Below are 18,148 nucleotides of genomic sequence, written 5' to 3' on the forward strand. Positions count from 1 at the left end.
GGGGGGTCCTCACTGTTATCTATCACAGGGACACTATAGGGGGGGGGTCCTCACTGTTATCTATCACAGGACAGTATAGGGGGGTCCTCACTGTTATCTATCACAGGACAGTATAGGGGGGGTCCTCACTGTTATCTATCACAGGACAGTATAGGGGGTCCTCACTGTTATCTATCACAGGACAGTATAGGGGGGGGGTCCTCACTGTTATCTATCACAGGAACAGTATAGGGGGGTCCTCACTGTTATCTATCACAGGACAGTATAGGGGGGGTCCTCACTGTTATCTATCACAGGACAGTATAGGGGGGTCCTCACTGTTATCTATCACAGGACAGTATAGGGGGGTCCTCACTGTTATCTATCACAGGACAGTATAGGGGGGTCCTCACTGTTATCTATCACAGGACAGTATAGGGGGGTCCTCAGAATAAGGATATAGTACATAGGATCAGCAGGCCCTAGGTTGGTATAAGGGGGGTCCTCGGTATAAGGGGCTGGGGGGGTCCTCGGTATAAGGGGCTGGGGGGTCCTCGGTATAAGGGGGTGGGGGGGTCCTCAGTATAAGGGGGTGGGGGGTCCTCAGTATAAGGGGGTGGGGGGTCCTCAGTATAAGGGGGTGGGGGGTCCTAAGTATAGGGTGGGGGGTCCTCAGTATAAGGGGGTGGGGGGTCCTCAGTATAGGGTGGGGGGTCCTCAGTATAAGGGGGGGTCCTCAGTATAAGGGGGTGGGGGGTCCTCAGTATAAGGGGGTGGGGGTCCTCAGTATTGGGTGGGGGGGGTCCTCAGTATAAGGGGGTGGGGGGTCCTCAGTATAGGGTGGGGGGTCCTCAGTATAGGGTGGGGGGTCCTCAGTATAAGGGGGGGTCCTCAGTATAAGGGGGTGGGGGGTCCTCAGTATAAGGGGGGTGGGGGTCCCCAGTATAAGGGGGTGGGGGGTCCCCAGTATAAGGGGGTGGGGGGTCCTCAGTATAAGGGGGTGGGGGTCCCCAGTATAAGGGGGTGGGGGGTCCCCAGTATAAGGGGGTGGGGGGTCCTCAGTATAAGGGGGTGGGGGGTCCTCAGTATAAGGGGGTGGGGGGTCCTCAGTATAAGGGGGTGGGGGGTCCTCAGTATAGGGTGGGGGGTCCTGAGTATAAGTTGGGGTCCTCCCTATAGGGACACAGTATATAGGAGCCGCAGGACCGTTCCCCCCGCCGCAGCGCCCCGTACACACGGTAAGTTAGTCCCCGGCCGCCGGTAACACGTTTCCCCCTCTCAGCACCGTACACCGGGCTCCGTCCGTAACTTTCCATCGTCCCCCCCGGCTCCGGGCTTCTCCCCCCGGGACTCACCTCGATCTCGAAGTCCGGCAGCTGGAAGGCGGTGCGGAACAGGGAGCAGAAGTGCGCGATCGCCGGGACCCGCCAGCACGAGCGGAGCTCCCCCAGCGCACCGTCCGGGGGCATCCCGAGGGCAGCAGCCCGAGCCCGGACACAGCGTGCGGGAGACACGGCCACAATGTGAGCCCCGGCCGGGGAGGAACAGATGGGGGCTGGGGGCGGGGCCGGAGGGCAGACACCGCCCACTACACACAGACACGCCCAGCACGCGGCCCCGACACGCCCACAGCCGCTGGGAATACTGCGATACTATAACAGTACTGAGAGTCACCGCACTGATACTATAATACTGAGAGAGTCACTGCACTGATACTATAATACTGAGAGAGTCACCGCACTGATACTATAATACTGAGAGAGTCACCGCACTGATACTATAATACTGAGAGAGTCACCGCACTGATACTATAATACTGAGAGTCACCACACTGATACTATAATACTGAGAGAGTCACCGCACTGATACTATAATACTGAGAGAGTCACCGTACTGATACTATAATACTGAGAGAGTCACCTCACTGATACTATAATACTGAGAGTCACCGCACTGATACTATAATACTGAGAGAGTCACCGCACTGATACTATAATACTGAGAGAGTCACCGCACTGATACTATAATACTGAGAGTCACCGCACTGATACTATAATACTGAGAGTCACCTCACTGATACTATAATACTGAGAGAGTCACCGCACTGATACTATAATACTGAGAGAGTCACCGCACTGATACTATAATACTGAGAGAGTCACCGCACTGATACTATAATACTGAGAGAGTCACCTCACTGATACTATAATACTGAGAGTCACCTCACTGATACTATAATACTGAGAGAGTCACCTCACTGATACTATAATACTGAGAGAGTCACCGCACTGATACTATAATACTGAGAGTCACCGCACTGATACTATAATACTGAGAGAGTCACCTCACTGATACTATAATACTGAGAGTCACCGCACTGATACTATAATACTGAGTCACCTCACTGATACTATAATACTGAGAGAGTCACCGCACTGATACTATAATACTGAGAGAGTCACCGCACTGATACTATAATACTGAGAGAGTCACCGCACTGATACTATAACAGTACTGAGAGTCACCGCACTGATACTATAATACAGAGAGAGTCACCGCACTGATACTATAATACTGAGAGTCACCTCACTGATACTATAATACTGAGAGAGTCACCGCACTGATACTATAATACTGAGAGAGTCACCTCACTGATACTATAATACTGAGAGAGTCACCGCACTGATACTATAATACTGAGAGAGTCACCGCACTGATACTATAATACTGAGAGTCACCGCACTGATACTATAATACTGAGAGTCACCTCACTGATACTATAATACTGAGAGAGTCACCGCACTGATACTATAATACTGAGAGAGTCACCGCACTGATACTATAATACTGAGAGAGTCACCGCACTGATACTATAATACTGAGAGAGTCACCGCACTGATACTATAACAGTACTGAGAGTCACCGCACTGATACTATAATACTGAGAGAGTCACCTCACTGATACTATAACAGTACTGAGAGAGTCACCGCACTGATACTATAATACTGAGAGAGTCACCGCACTGATACTATAATACTGAGAGAGTCACCGCACTGATACTATAATACTGAGAGAGTCACCGCACTGATACTATAATACTGAGAGAGTCACCTCACTGATACTATAATACTGAGAGAGTCACCGCACTGATACTATAATACTGAGAGAGTCACCTCACTGATACTATAATACTGAGAGAGTCACCGCACTGATACTATAATACTGAGAGAGTCACCGCACTGATACTATAATACTGAGAGAGTCACCGCACTGATACTATAATACTGAGAGAGTCACCGCACTGATACTATAATACTGAGAGTCACCTCACTGATACTATAATACTGAGAGAGTCACCTCACTGATACTATAATACTGAGAGTCACCTCACTGATACTATAATACTGAGAGAGTCACCTCACTGATACTATAATACTGAGAGTCACCTCACTGATACTATAATACTGAGAGAGTCACCGCACTGATACTATAATACTGAGTCACCTCACTGATACTATAATACTGAGAGAGTCACCGCACTGATACTATAATACTGAGAGAGTCACCTCACTGATACTATAATACTGAGTCACCTCACTGATACTATAATACTGAGAGAGTCACCGCACTGATACTATAATACTGAGAGAGTCACCTCACTGATACTATAACAGTACTGAGAGAGTCACCGCACTGATACTATAATACTGAGAGTCACCTCACTGATACTATAATACTGAGAGAGTCACCTCACTGATACTATAATACTAAGAGAGTCACCGCACTGATACTATAATACTGAGAGTCACCGCACTGATACTATAATACTGAGAGAGTCCCGCACTGATACTATAATACTGAGAGAGTCACCGCACTGATACTATAATACTGAGAGTCACCGCACTGATACTATAATACTGAGAGAGTCCCGCACTGATACTATAATACTGAGAGAGTCACCGCACTGATACTATAATACTGAGAGTCACCTCACTGATACTATAATACTGAGAGTCACCTCACTGATACTATAATACTGAGAGAGTCACCTCACTGATACTATAATACTGAGAGAGTCACCGCACTGATACTATAATACTGAGAGAGTCACCTCACTGATACTATAATACTGAGTGTCACCGCACTGATACTATAATACTGAGAGAGTCACCGCACTGATACTATAATACTGAGAGAGTCACCTCACTGATACTATAATACTGAGAGTCACCGCACTGATACTATAATACTGAGAGAGTCACCGCACTGATACTATAATACTGAGAGAGTCACCGCACTGATACTATAATACTGAGAGAGTCACCGCACTGATACTATAATACTGAGAGAGTCACCGCACTGATACTATAATACTGAGAGAGTCACCGCACTGATACTATAATACTGAGAGTCACCGCACTGATACTATAATACTGAGAGTCACCTCACTGATACTATAATACTGAGAGAGTCACCGCACTGATACTATAATACTGAGAGAGTCACCGCACTGATACTATAACAATACTGAGAGAGTCACCGCACTGATACTATAATACTGAGAGTCACCGCACTGATACTATAATACTGAGAGAGTCACCGCACTGATACTATAATACTGAGAGAGTCACCGCACTGATACTATAATACTGAGAGAGTCACCTCACTGATACTATAATACTGAGAGTCACCTCACTGATACTATAATACTGAGAGAGTCACCGCACTGATACTATAATACTGAGAGTCACCTCACTGATACTATAATACTGAGAGTCACCTCACTGATACTATAATACTGAGAGAGTCACCGCACTGATACTATAACACTGAGAGTCACCTCACTGATACTATAATACTGAGAGAGTCACCGCACTGATACTATAATACTGAGAGAGTCACCGCACTGATACTATAATACTGAGAGAGTCACCGCACTGATACTATAATACTGAGTCACCTCACTGATACTATAATACTGAGAGAGTCACCTCACTGATACTATAATACTGAGAGAGTCACCTCACTGATACTATAATACTGAGAGAGTCACCACACTGATACTATAATACTGAGAGAGTCACCTCACTGATACTATAATACTGAGAGTCACCACACTGATACTATAATACTGAGAGAGTCACCGCACTGATACTATAATACTGAGAGAGTCACCGCACTGATACTATAATACTGAGAGAGTCACCTCACTGATACTATAATACTGAGAGAGTCACCACACTGATACTATAATACTGAGAGAGTCACCGCACTGATACTATAATACTGAGAGTCACCACACTGATACTATAATACTGAGAGAGTCACCTCACTGATACTATAATACTGAGAGAGTCACCGCACTGATACTATAATACTGAGAGTCACCTTACTGATACTATAATACTGAGAGTCACCTCACTGATACTATAATACTGAGAGAGTCACCTCACTGATACTATAATACTGAGAGAGTCACCGCACTGATACTATAATACTGAGAGAGTCACCACACTGATACTATAATACTGAGAGAGTCACCGCACTGATACTATAATACTGAGAGTCACCTCACTGATACTATAATACTGAGAGAGTCACCGCACTGATACTATAATACTGAGAGAGTCACCTCACTGATACTATAATACTGAGAGTCACCTCACTGATACTATAATACTGAGAGAGTCACCTCACTGATACTATAATACTGAGAGTCACCTCACTGATACTATAATACTGAGAGTCACCTCACTGATACTATAATACTGAGAGAGTCACCGCACTGATACTATAATACTGAGTCACCTCACTGATACTATAATACTGAGAGAGTCACCGCACTGATACTATAATACTGAGAGAGTCACCGCACTGATACTATAATACTGAGAGAGTCACCTCACTGATACTATAATACTGAGTCACCTCACTGATACTATAATACTGAGAGAGTCACCGCACTGATACTATAATACTGAGAGAGTCACCGCACTGATACTATAATACTGAGAGAGTCACCGCACTGATACTATAATACTGAGTCACCTCACTGATACTATAATACTGAGAGAGTCACCTCACTGATACTATAATACTGAGAGAGTCACCTCACTGATACTATAATACTGAGAGTCACCGCACTGATACTATAATACTGAGAGTCACCTCACTGATACTATAATACTGAGAGTCACCGCACTGATACTATAATACTGAGAGTCACCTCACTGATACTATAATACTGAGAGAGTCACCTCACTGATACTATAATACTGAGAGTCACCTCACTGATACTATAATACTGAGAGTCACCACACTGATACTATAATACTGAGAGAGTCACCGCACTGATACTATAATACTGAGAGTCACCTCACTGATACTATAATACTGAGAGAGTCACCGCACTGATACTATAATACTGAGAGAGTCACCTCACTGATACTATAATACTGAGAGAGTCACCGCACTGATACTATAATACTGAGAGAGTCACCTCACTGATACTATAATACTGAGAGAGTCACCACACTGATACTATAATACTGAGAGAGTCACCTCACTGATACTATAATACTGAGAGTCACCTCACTGATACTATAATACTGAGAGTCACCTCACTGATACTATAATACTGAGAGAGTCACCGCACTGATACTATAATACTGAGTCACCTCACTGATACTATAATACTGAGAGAGTCACCTCACTGATACTATAATACTGAGAGAGTCACCTCACTGATACTATAATACTGAGAGAGTCACCGCACTGATACTACAATACTGAGAGAGTCACCGCACTGATACTATAATACTGAGAGAGTCACCTCACTGATACTATAATACTGAGTTACCTCACTGATACTATAATACTGAGAGAGTCACCTCACTGATACTATAATACTGAGAGTCACCGCACTGATACTATAATACTGAGAGAGTCACCGCACTGATACTATAATACTGAGAGAGTCACCGCACTGATACTATAATACTGAGAGTCACCTCACTGATACTATAATACTGAGAGAGTCACCGCACTGATACTACAATACTGAGAGAGTCACCGCACTGATACTATAATACTGAGAGAGTCACCGCACTGATACTATAATACTGAGAGAGTCACCTCACTGATACTATAATACTGAGAGAGTCACCGCACTGATACTATAATACTGAGAGAGAGTCACCGCACTGATCCTATAATACTGAGAGAGTCACCGCACTGATACTATAATACTGAGAGAGTCACCTCATTGATACTATAATACTGAGAGAGTCACCGCACTGATACTATAATACTGAGAGAGTCACCTCACTGATACTATAATACTGAGAGAGTCACCTCACTGATACTATAATACTGAGAGTCACCTCACTGATACTATAATACTGAGAGTCACCGCACTGATACTATAATACTGAGTCACCTCACTGATACTATAATACTGAGAGAGTCACCTCACTGATACTATAATACTGAGAGAGTCACCGCACTGATACTACAATACTGAGAGAGTCACCGCACTGATACTATAATACTGAGAGAGTCACCTCACTGATACTATAATACTGAGTCACCTCACTGATACTATAATACTGAGAGAGTCACCGCACTGATACTACAATACTGAGAGTCACCGCACTGATACTATAATACTGAGAGAGTCACCTCACTGATACTATAATACTGAGAAATTCACCTCACTGATACTATAATACTGAGAGAGTCACCGCACTGATACTATAATACTGAGAGTCACCTCACTGATACTATAATACTGAGAGAGTCACCGCACTGATACTACAATACTGAGAGAGTCACCGCACTGATACTATAATACTGAGAGAGAGTCACCGCACTGATCCTATAATACTGAGAGAGTCACCGCACTGATACTATAATACTGAGAGAGTCACCTCATTGATACTATAATACTGAGAGAGTCACCTCACTGATACTATAATACTGAGTCACCTCATTGATACTATAATACTGAGAGAGTCACCGCACTGATACTATAATACTAAGAGAGTCACCGCACTGATACTATAATACTGAGTCACCTCACTGATACTATAATACTGAGAGTCACCTCACTGATACTATAATACTGAGAGAGTCACCTCACTGATACTATAATACTGAGAGTCACCTCACTGATACTATAATACTGAGAGTCACCTCACTGATACTATAATACTGAGAGAGTCACCACACTGATACTATAATACTGAGAGAGTCACCTCACTGATACTATAATACTGAGAGAGTCACCTCACTGATACTATAATACTGAGAGAGTCACCTCACTGATACTATAATACTGAGAGAGTCACCGCACTGATACTATAATACTGAGAGTCACCACACTGATACTATAATACTGAGAGAGTCACCGCACTGATACTATAATGCTGAGAGTCACCACACTGATACTATAATACTGAGAGTCACCTCACTGATACTATAATACTGAGAGAGTCACCTCACTGATACTATAATACTGAGAGAGTCACCTCACTGATACTATAATACTGAGAGAGTCACCTCACTGATACTATAATACTGAGAGAGTCACCGCACTGATACTATAATACTGAGAGTCACCACACTGATACTATAATACTGAGAGTCACCTCACTGATACTATAATACTGAGAGAGTCACCGCACTGATACTATAACAGTACTAAGAGAGTCACCTCACTGATACTATAATACTGAGAGAGTCACCTCACTGATACTATAATACTGAGAGAGTCACCTCACTGATACTATAATACTGAGAGAGTCACCGCACTGATACTATAATACTGAGAGAGTCACCGCACTGATACTATAATACTGAGAGTCACCTCACTGATACTATAACAGTACTAAGAGAGTCACCTCACTGATACTATAATACTGAGAGTCACCGCACTGATACTATAATACTGAGAGTCACCTTACTGATACTATATTATTACTAAAAACGACCTTACTGATAATTTAGAAACCATACTGATTATACTATGTGTGACCTTACTTATAATACAGTAACCATACTGATAATAATACTATAATACCCATACTGATCCTACACTGCCACTATAACAATACTAGAATGCCAAGTATTCATGTGTAGAAATCACCGGCACTACTCTCAGCTGGTGGCTTTTCCAATGGACGTGTATCAAATACTATGGACTATGCTCAGTCGTGTGTGGGGTGCTCCTCAATCATAAGCAGATGAATAATCCAAACATGTAGAAAAAGAAAGCTGAGGGCACTCACCCATCTGGTGCAACGACTTCTTTTATTCATAACATTTGTGGATAAAAGTCCGTACAAACATTAGGACACGCGGGCAGACGCCATACACCTTTACAGCGCCGACATACTCATAACATGTATAGCATCTTTTTGGTCACAATTTGTGAAAAATGTATTGGCGTCTGCCCGTCCTGCATTTAGTGCATAGTCCTCTTGTTCATTTATTTCCATATTTTCAGACACTTCATAATTGGCCTTTTTCTGAGGATTGAGGAGCACCCCACACACGACTGAGCATAGTCCATAGTATTTGATACACGTCCATTGGAAAAGCCACCAGCTGAGAGTAGTGCCGGTGATTTCTACACATGAATACTTGTTTGTTGAATACTGGTTATCTTTCTACACCTGAGCACACTCGGACTACCATGGCACAAGGTTACTCCGCTAGAATGGAGAAAAAGGCCAATTATGAAGTGTCTGAAAATATGGAAATAAATGAACAAGAGGACTATGCACTAAATGCAGGACGGGCAGACGCCAATACATTTTTCACAAATTGTGACCAAAAAGATGCTATACATGTTATGAGTATGTCGGCGCTGTAAAGGTGTATGGCGTCTGCCCGCGTGTCCTAATGTTTGTACGGACTTTTATCCACAAATGTTATGAATAAAAGAAGTCGTTGCACCAGATGGGTGAGTGCCCTCAGCTTTCTTTTTCTACATGTTTGGAATACTAGAATGCCCCTACTAATAATAAAGTAACCATACTGATACCATAATACTATGTATGACCTCACTGACACTATGATACTATGTATGACCTCACTGACACTATGATACCCATACTGATAATACTATGTATGCCCTCACTGATACTATAATAACTATGCTGATAATACTATGTATGACCTCACTGATACTATAATAACTATGCTGATAATACTATGTATGACCTCACTGATACTATAATACCCGTACTGATAATACTATGTATGCCCTCACTGATACTATAATAACTATGCTGATAATACTATGTATGACCTCACTGATACTATAATACCCATACTGATAATACTATGTATGCCCTCACTGATACTATAATAACTATGCTGATAATACTATGTATGACCTCACTGATACTATAATAACTATGCTGATAATACTATGTATGACCTCACTGATACTATAATACCCATACTGATAATACTATGTATGACCTCACTGATACTATAATAACCATACTGATAATACTATGTATGCCCTCACTGATACTATAATACCCACACTGATAATACTATGTATGACCTCACTGATACTATAATACCCACACTGATAATACTATGTATGACCTCACTGATACTATAAAAGCTATGCTGATAATACTATGTATGACCTCACTGATACTATAATACTATGTATGACCTCACTGACACTATGATACCTATACTGATAATACTATGTATGACCTCACTGATACTATAATACCCACACTGATAATACTATGTATGACCTCACTGATATTATACTACCCATACTGATAATACTATGTATGACCTCACTGATACTATAATACCCACACTGATAATACTATGTATGACCTCACTGATACTATAATAACTATACTGATAATACTATGTATGACCTCATTGATGCTATACTACCCATACTGATAATACTATGTATGACCTCACTGATACTATAATAACTATGCTGATAATACTATGTATGACCTCATTGATACTATACTACCCATTCTGATAATACTATGTATGACCTCACTGATACTATAATAACTATGCTGATAATACTATGTATGACCTCACTGATACTATAAAAACTATGCTGATAATACTATGTATGACCTCACTGATATTATAATACCCATACTGATAATACTATGTATGACCTCACTGATACTATAATACCCACACTGATAATACTATGTATGCCCTCACTGATACTATAATACCCACACTGATAATACTATGTATGCCCTCACTGATACTATAATACCCACACTGATAATACTATGTATGACCTCACTGATACTATAATACCCACACTGATAATACTATGTATGACCTCACTGATACTATAATACCCACACTGATAATACTATGTATGACCTCACTGTTACTATTATAACTATGCTGATAATATTATACTTGAACTCACTGATACTATGATAACTGTACCAAGAGAATTGCCTAAAATTATAGAAATACTAGAATGACTTCACCAATACTATTATAACAAGGCTGATAATACTACGATTGACTTAATTCTACTATTTATAATAGCCCTAATACTTTTCCTGAAGCTCTTTTTCCACATTGTAGAAACAAAGGCTCTTCCATGCGAACGGCCGTTGTTTAACACTATCTACAGCTGGGATTAACAATTACGATAATTAATTTCCTAATACTACTTAATTTCTTAAAAGTAATAATAATTCTACTAATACCAATAATAACCATCCTTTTACTACTGATAACAATAATAACCATCTTATTACTACTGATAAAAAATAATCCTGCTAATACTACAACTACTACTGATAATAATCATCCTAATACTACAACTACTACTGATAATAATAATCCTCCTAATACTACAACTACTACTGATAATAATCCTGCTAATACTACAACTACTACTGATAATAATCCTCCTAATATTACAAAAACTACTGATAATAATCCTCCTAATACTACAACTACTACTGATACTAATCCTCCTAATACTACAACTACTACTGATAATAATAATCCCCCTAATACTACAACAACTACTGATAATACTCCTCCTAATACTACAACAACTACTGATAATACTCCTCCTAATACTACTTAATTTATTATAAGTAATAATATTAATTCTACTAATACCAATAATAACCATCCTATTAGTACTGATAATAATAAGCATCTTAATACTACTACTGAAAAAAATGCTCCTAAAATTACTACTGATAATCCTAATACTCCTACTGATAATAATCCTCCTAATACTACAACTACTACTGATAATAATCATCCTAATACTACAACTACTACTGATAATACTCATCCTAATACTACAACTACTAGTGATAATAATAATTCCCCTAATACTACAACTACTACTGATACTAATCCTCCTAATACTACAACTACTAGTGATAATAATTCCCCTAATACTACAACTACTACTGATAATAATCCTCCTAATACTACAACTACTACTGATACTAATCCTCCCAATACTACAACTACTACTGATACTAATCCTCCCAATACTACAACTACTACTGATAATAATCCTCCTAATACTACAACTACTACTGATAATACTCCCTAATACTACAACTACTACTGATACTAATCCTCCTAATACTACAACTACTACTGGTAATAATCCTCCTAATACTACAACTACCACTGATAATAATCCTCCTAATACTACAACTACTACTGATAATAATCCTCCTAATACTACAACTACTACTGATAATAATCCTCCTAATACTACAACTACTACTGATAATACTCATCCTAATACTACAACTACTACTGATAATAATCCTCCTAGAACTACAACTACTACTGATACTAATCCTCCTAATACTACAACTACTACTGATACTAATCCTCCTAATACTACAACTACTACTGATAATAATCCTCCTAATACTACAACTACTACTGATACTAATCCTCCTAGAACTACAACTACTACTGATAATAATCCTCCTAATATTACAACTACTACTGATAATAATCCTCCTAATATTACAACTACTACTGATAATAATCCTTTCTAATATTACAACTACTACTGATAATAATTACCGTCCTAAGACTACAACAACTACTACTGATAATTCTCCTAATACTACAACTATTACTAATAATAATCCTACTGATACTACAGCTACAGTATGAAGCATAGGAGAAGTTGTACCGTGCGACCAGCGGACCTACCGCTGTAGCAGCTGCTAACGGGCCCCTAGCATCAGGGGGCCCATGGCCTGGGCCCCTCGAAGCTGACAGCCTGCAGCACCCGGGTGTTTAGTGTTCTGATTGACAGCGCGAGAAGCCATACGCTTCCCGCCCTGTCCATCACTCTTGTGACCGTAAGCAGCGTCAGGCTGACCCAAGAATGTCGGCCCGGCCCCCGCTCGATGAGCATCTCTCTGGTGGAGTCCGGGGCAGCGTCATCACCGCGCTCAGTGTGCGCCGCGGCGCTCCCTGTACCGGAAGTCCCAGCCGCTGTGGCCCACACTGAGCTCAGTGATGACACTGCCCGGGACTCCACCAGAGAGCCGCTCATCAGGCGGAGGAAGAAAGAGGAAGCAACCCGCGACCAGCGGGGGAGCATGTCATTAGGTGAGTTGTGTTTTGTTTCTTTCTTTTTTATCAGAGGGGGACAACACTAGGGATTATATGGGGGCTGTGGATGGACAACATAAGGGGGCTATATGGGGGCTGGGTATGGACAACACTAGGGGTTATATGGGGGCTGGGGATGGACAACATAAGGGGGCTATATGGGGGCTGGGGATGGACAACATAAGGGGGCTATCTATATGGGGGGTGGACAACACTAGGGGCTATCTATAAGGAGGACAACATCTATGAAGGGGACTTGGAGGCACCTATAAGGGAAACAACAAAGGGGCCATCTATAAGGAAGGGGGCATCTACTATAGTGGACTACACAGAAGGGTCATCTATAAGGGAAACAACAAAGGGGCCATCTATAAGGAAGGGGGGCATCTACTATAGTGGACTACACAGAAGGGTCATCTATAAGGGAAACAACAAAGGGGCCATCTATAAGGAAGGGGGGCATCTACTATAGTGGACTACACAGAAGGGTCATCTATAAGGGGAACAACAAAGGGGCCATCTATAAGGAAGGGGCCATCTACTATAGTGGACTACACAGAGGGGTCATCTATAAGGGGAACAACAAAGGGGCCATCTATAAGGAAGGGGGGCATCTACTATAGTGGACTACACCGAGGGCCCATCTATAAGGGGAACAACAAAGGGGCCATCTATAAGGAAGGGGGGCATCTACTATAGTGGACTACACCGAGGGCCCATCTATAAGGGGAACAACAAAGGGGCCATCTATAAGGAAGGGGGGCATCTACTATAGTGGACTACACAGAGGGGTCATCTATAAGGGGAACAACAAAGGGGCCATCTATAAGGAAGGGGGGCATCTACTATAGTGGACTACACCGAGGGGTCATCTATAAGGAAGGGGGGCATCTACTATAGTGGACTACACCGAGGGGTCATCTATAAGGAAGGGGGGCATCTACTATAGTGGACTACACCGAGGGGTCATCTATAAGGAAGGGGGGCATCTACTATAGTGGACTACACCGAGGGGTCATCTATAAGGAAGGGGGGCATCTACTATAGTGGACTACACCGAGGGGTCATCTATAAGGAAGGGGGGCATCTACTATAGTGGACTACACCGAGGGGTCATCTATAAGGGTACCACACAAAGGTAATCTTGGCCCTCCAGCTGTTGCAAAACTACAGCTTTAGCTTTGGCTGTCCAGCCATGATGGGAGTTGTAGTTTTGCAACAGCTGAAGAGCTGAGGTTCCCTACCCCAGCTATAGGGGGATGTACATAGGTTGTCATCTACTATAAAGGGACACAGAGGGGGCTCTCTACTATAGTAGATGCACATAAGGCCATCTATATAGAAGAAGGGACCATCTATAAGGTGTCTACACAGAGGGGGGCATATACTATAAGGTATATATATATATATTACATACAGTCAGGGCTAACCACTAAATGAGGGCTTAAAGGGGACAGTACAGATGTGCAGTTAGTATAGAGATGAGGATGGTGCCAGTGTGAGGAGCCTAATATGTCTGTCTGGCAGATTCTGTGGATTCGTGGCTCGGAGAAGTTCTCATAATGACCCATGACAGATGGAGAAGAAGATGAAAAGGAAACAAGTCTGATGAGAGAAGACGCCCCCTATGAGTCACTTAATATAGCTGCACTGTAATTTATATGTAGTACAGAGCCTGTGTGGATCTGGGTGTGTTGATGGGGTAGTGGTCGGTTGGAGAAGTTGTACTGTGCGATGACGACATGAAGCATAGGAGAAGTTGTACTGTGCGGCGATGGCCATAACATTGCAGAATCAGCAGTCGGAGCGGTTGCTGCAGGTAGCGGCCGGCAGATGTAATCTGCACTGGACTCTCGCACGGTTTCACTAGTAACAGTCTCTTTTATCTGCTGTTCCTGTCAGGGATTGGTCGCAGCGTGACCACAATGTGCCGGTTGGGTAGAGTGACCTCTAGTGAATGCCTGGGCAGCTGCAGGCCGCCAGCACCCCCAGGTCTCCTCATTGTTCCCCGCCCTGGGTGATGCCAGCTGCAGAGAGTGCGGGGCGGCAGCTGCTGGGTCTCGTACTCTGTCACACTGACCCACTTACTCAGGAGACAATGCGCCACCTTCTAACAGTCACATTAACCCTTCCCTGCACCGCCTCCTCTTATAGCCTTATAATGGACTCTCCACACAACCAGGGCAAGTTCTGGTACTTTCTACAAGACTTTGGGGGAGATTCATCAAACATGGTGTAGAGTAGAGCTGGATCAGTTGCCCCTAGCAACCAATCAGATTCCTCACAGATTCTCTAAAAAATGAAAGGTGGAATCTGATTGGCTGCTAAGGGCAACTGATCCAGCTCTACTTTACAGCAGTCTGATAAATCCCCGCCATTGTGTTCCAGCTCCTCATCCCGTTCCGGATCTCTGCTTTCTGTCAGTGACTGGAGACAATGATAACCTACAGTATGAGGGGTTGTTACTATTGTGTTCTGTCAAGACAGAATCTCTCTCCTCTCCTGGAGGTTTGTTACAGTGTATCGGTGCAGGTATCATATATACATATATACATTATTGTGTCTGTGTAATGAGCAGAGGCTTCAGGTGATGGGCTCCTGGTCTGCTCACACACGCTGCACTGCTGCCCCCTGGTGTCTGAACATCAAACCTGCATAAGCCACAGTATACAGTATATACCACATCCGTCAGCTCAGTGACATGGGCGAGCAATGAGAATAGGAGAGAGATAGCTGAATAGACAGGACAGAGCGGAGCCGGGATTATTACTCATCACATATACAACTATAAAACTTACTGAGAAACATCGTAATAATAAGGTTATAATTATACGCTATATATTATAATTATACGGATATATATAATATATATATATATCTGTATATAGACGTCCCCAGTATACTTTCTACAAGGTGTAGGCAGCTCCGGGCCCAGTTACATGGTGTCTCTGGTTTAAACGCACCCGTTGAAAATGATTAACTTATTTACTGATGAAAATATTAAGTGTGAACAGAGACAAAAGACTTTGGACAATGTGAGTGTGCACATAGTGTTACATTATATTTACTTATACTGTGTGTGATCACAACCTCAAGGGATTGTAGGATCACAGAGAACAACTAACTAAGGTTATCATGTGGTACTGTCTGATGACCCGGTATTATCTAGTATTATATTCCTGTATATAGGAGCAGTATTATAGTAGTTATATCCCTGTATATAGGGGGCAGTATTATATTAGTTATATCCCTGTATATAGGAGCAGTATTATAGTAGTTATATTCCTGTATATAGGAGGCAGTATTATAGTAGTTATATTCCTGTATATAGGAGCAGTATTATAGTAGTTATATCCATGTATATAGGAGCAGTATTATAGTAGTTATATTCCTGTATATAGGGGGCAGTATTATAGTAGTTATATTCCTGTATATAGGGAGCAGTATTATAGTAGTTATATTCTTGTATATAGGAGCAGTATTATAGTAGTTATATCCCTGTATATAGGGGGCAGTATTATATTAGTTATATTCCTGTATATAGGGAACAGTATTATAGTAGTATATTCCTGTATATAGGAGCAGTATTATAGTAGTTATTTTACTGTATATAGGGGGCAGTATTATAGTAGTTATATTCCTGTATATAGGAGCAGTATTATAGTAGTTATATTCTTGTATATAGAAGCAGTATTATAGTAGTTATATTCTTGTATATAGAAGCAGTATTATAGTAGTTATATCCCTGTATATAGGAGCAGTATTATAGTAGTATATCCCTGTATATAGGAGGCAGTATTATAGTAGTTATATTCCTGTATATAGGAGCAGTATTATAGTAGTTATATTCCTGTATATAGGAGCAGTATTATAGTAGTTATATTCCTGTATATAGGCAGCAGTATTATAGTAGTTATATTCCTGTATATAGGAGCAGTATTATAGTAGTTATATCCTGTATATAGGGGGCAGTATTATAGTAGTTATATTCTTGTATATAGGGGGCAGTATTATAGTAGTTATATCCCTGTATATAGAAGCAGTATTATAGTATTTATATCCCTGTATATAGGAGCAGTATTATAGTAGTATATCCTGTATATAGGGGGCAGTATTATAGTAGTTATATTCTTGTATATAGAGGGCAGTATTATAGTAGTTACATCCCTGTATATAGGGGGCAGTATTATAGTAGTTATATTCTTGTATATAGGAGCAGTATTATAGTAGTTATATTCCTGTATATAGGGGGCAGTATTATAGTAGTTATTAACTGGTTCGGTCACTACATTCAACCTAAATATTGGAAACTAAATGACATTTTCTCCTGTTCGGCTCCTGGAATGTTATAAAGTGTTCGGCTGTAGACGCTTCCCACATTCCATACACTGGGATTGTTGGATACACTATATTACAGAGACTAATACTTCCATCGTTCCCCTGCTGCCTGTGTATTGGGATACACTGTCACCCATGTCATCTCAGGGAAACACCTTGCCTGTGGGCGGGGCCTGGAATCTGGCCAAT

General features: G+C 41.6%; 1 protein-coding gene across 4 annotated transcripts in view; it reads right to left on the bottom strand.

Annotated features, from left to right (window-relative positions):
* Window positions 1-18,148, bottom strand: part of CECR2 (CECR2 histone acetyl-lysine reader) — a 51,994-nt gene that overhangs the window by 21,023 nt on the left and 12,823 nt on the right. For 2 of the 4 annotated variants that reach the window (XM_069964791.1, XM_069964782.1), the window contains exon 1: window positions 1,335-1,611. The exons of the other annotated variants lie outside the window; for them this stretch is intronic. In XM_069964791.1, coding sequence (XP_069820892.1) covers window positions 1,335-1,448 — 114 coding nt within the window. In that variant the 5' untranslated portion in view covers window positions 1,449-1,611. Of the gene's footprint in view, window positions 1-1,334; window positions 1,612-18,148 lie in introns of those variants that run through there. 4 annotated transcript variants of the gene reach the window in all.

The sequence above is a fragment of the Dendropsophus ebraccatus genome, chromosome 1, assembly GCF_027789765.1.
Source record: "Dendropsophus ebraccatus isolate aDenEbr1 chromosome 1, aDenEbr1.pat, whole genome shotgun sequence".
Taxonomy (NCBI): domain Eukaryota; kingdom Metazoa; phylum Chordata; class Amphibia; order Anura; family Hylidae; genus Dendropsophus; species Dendropsophus ebraccatus.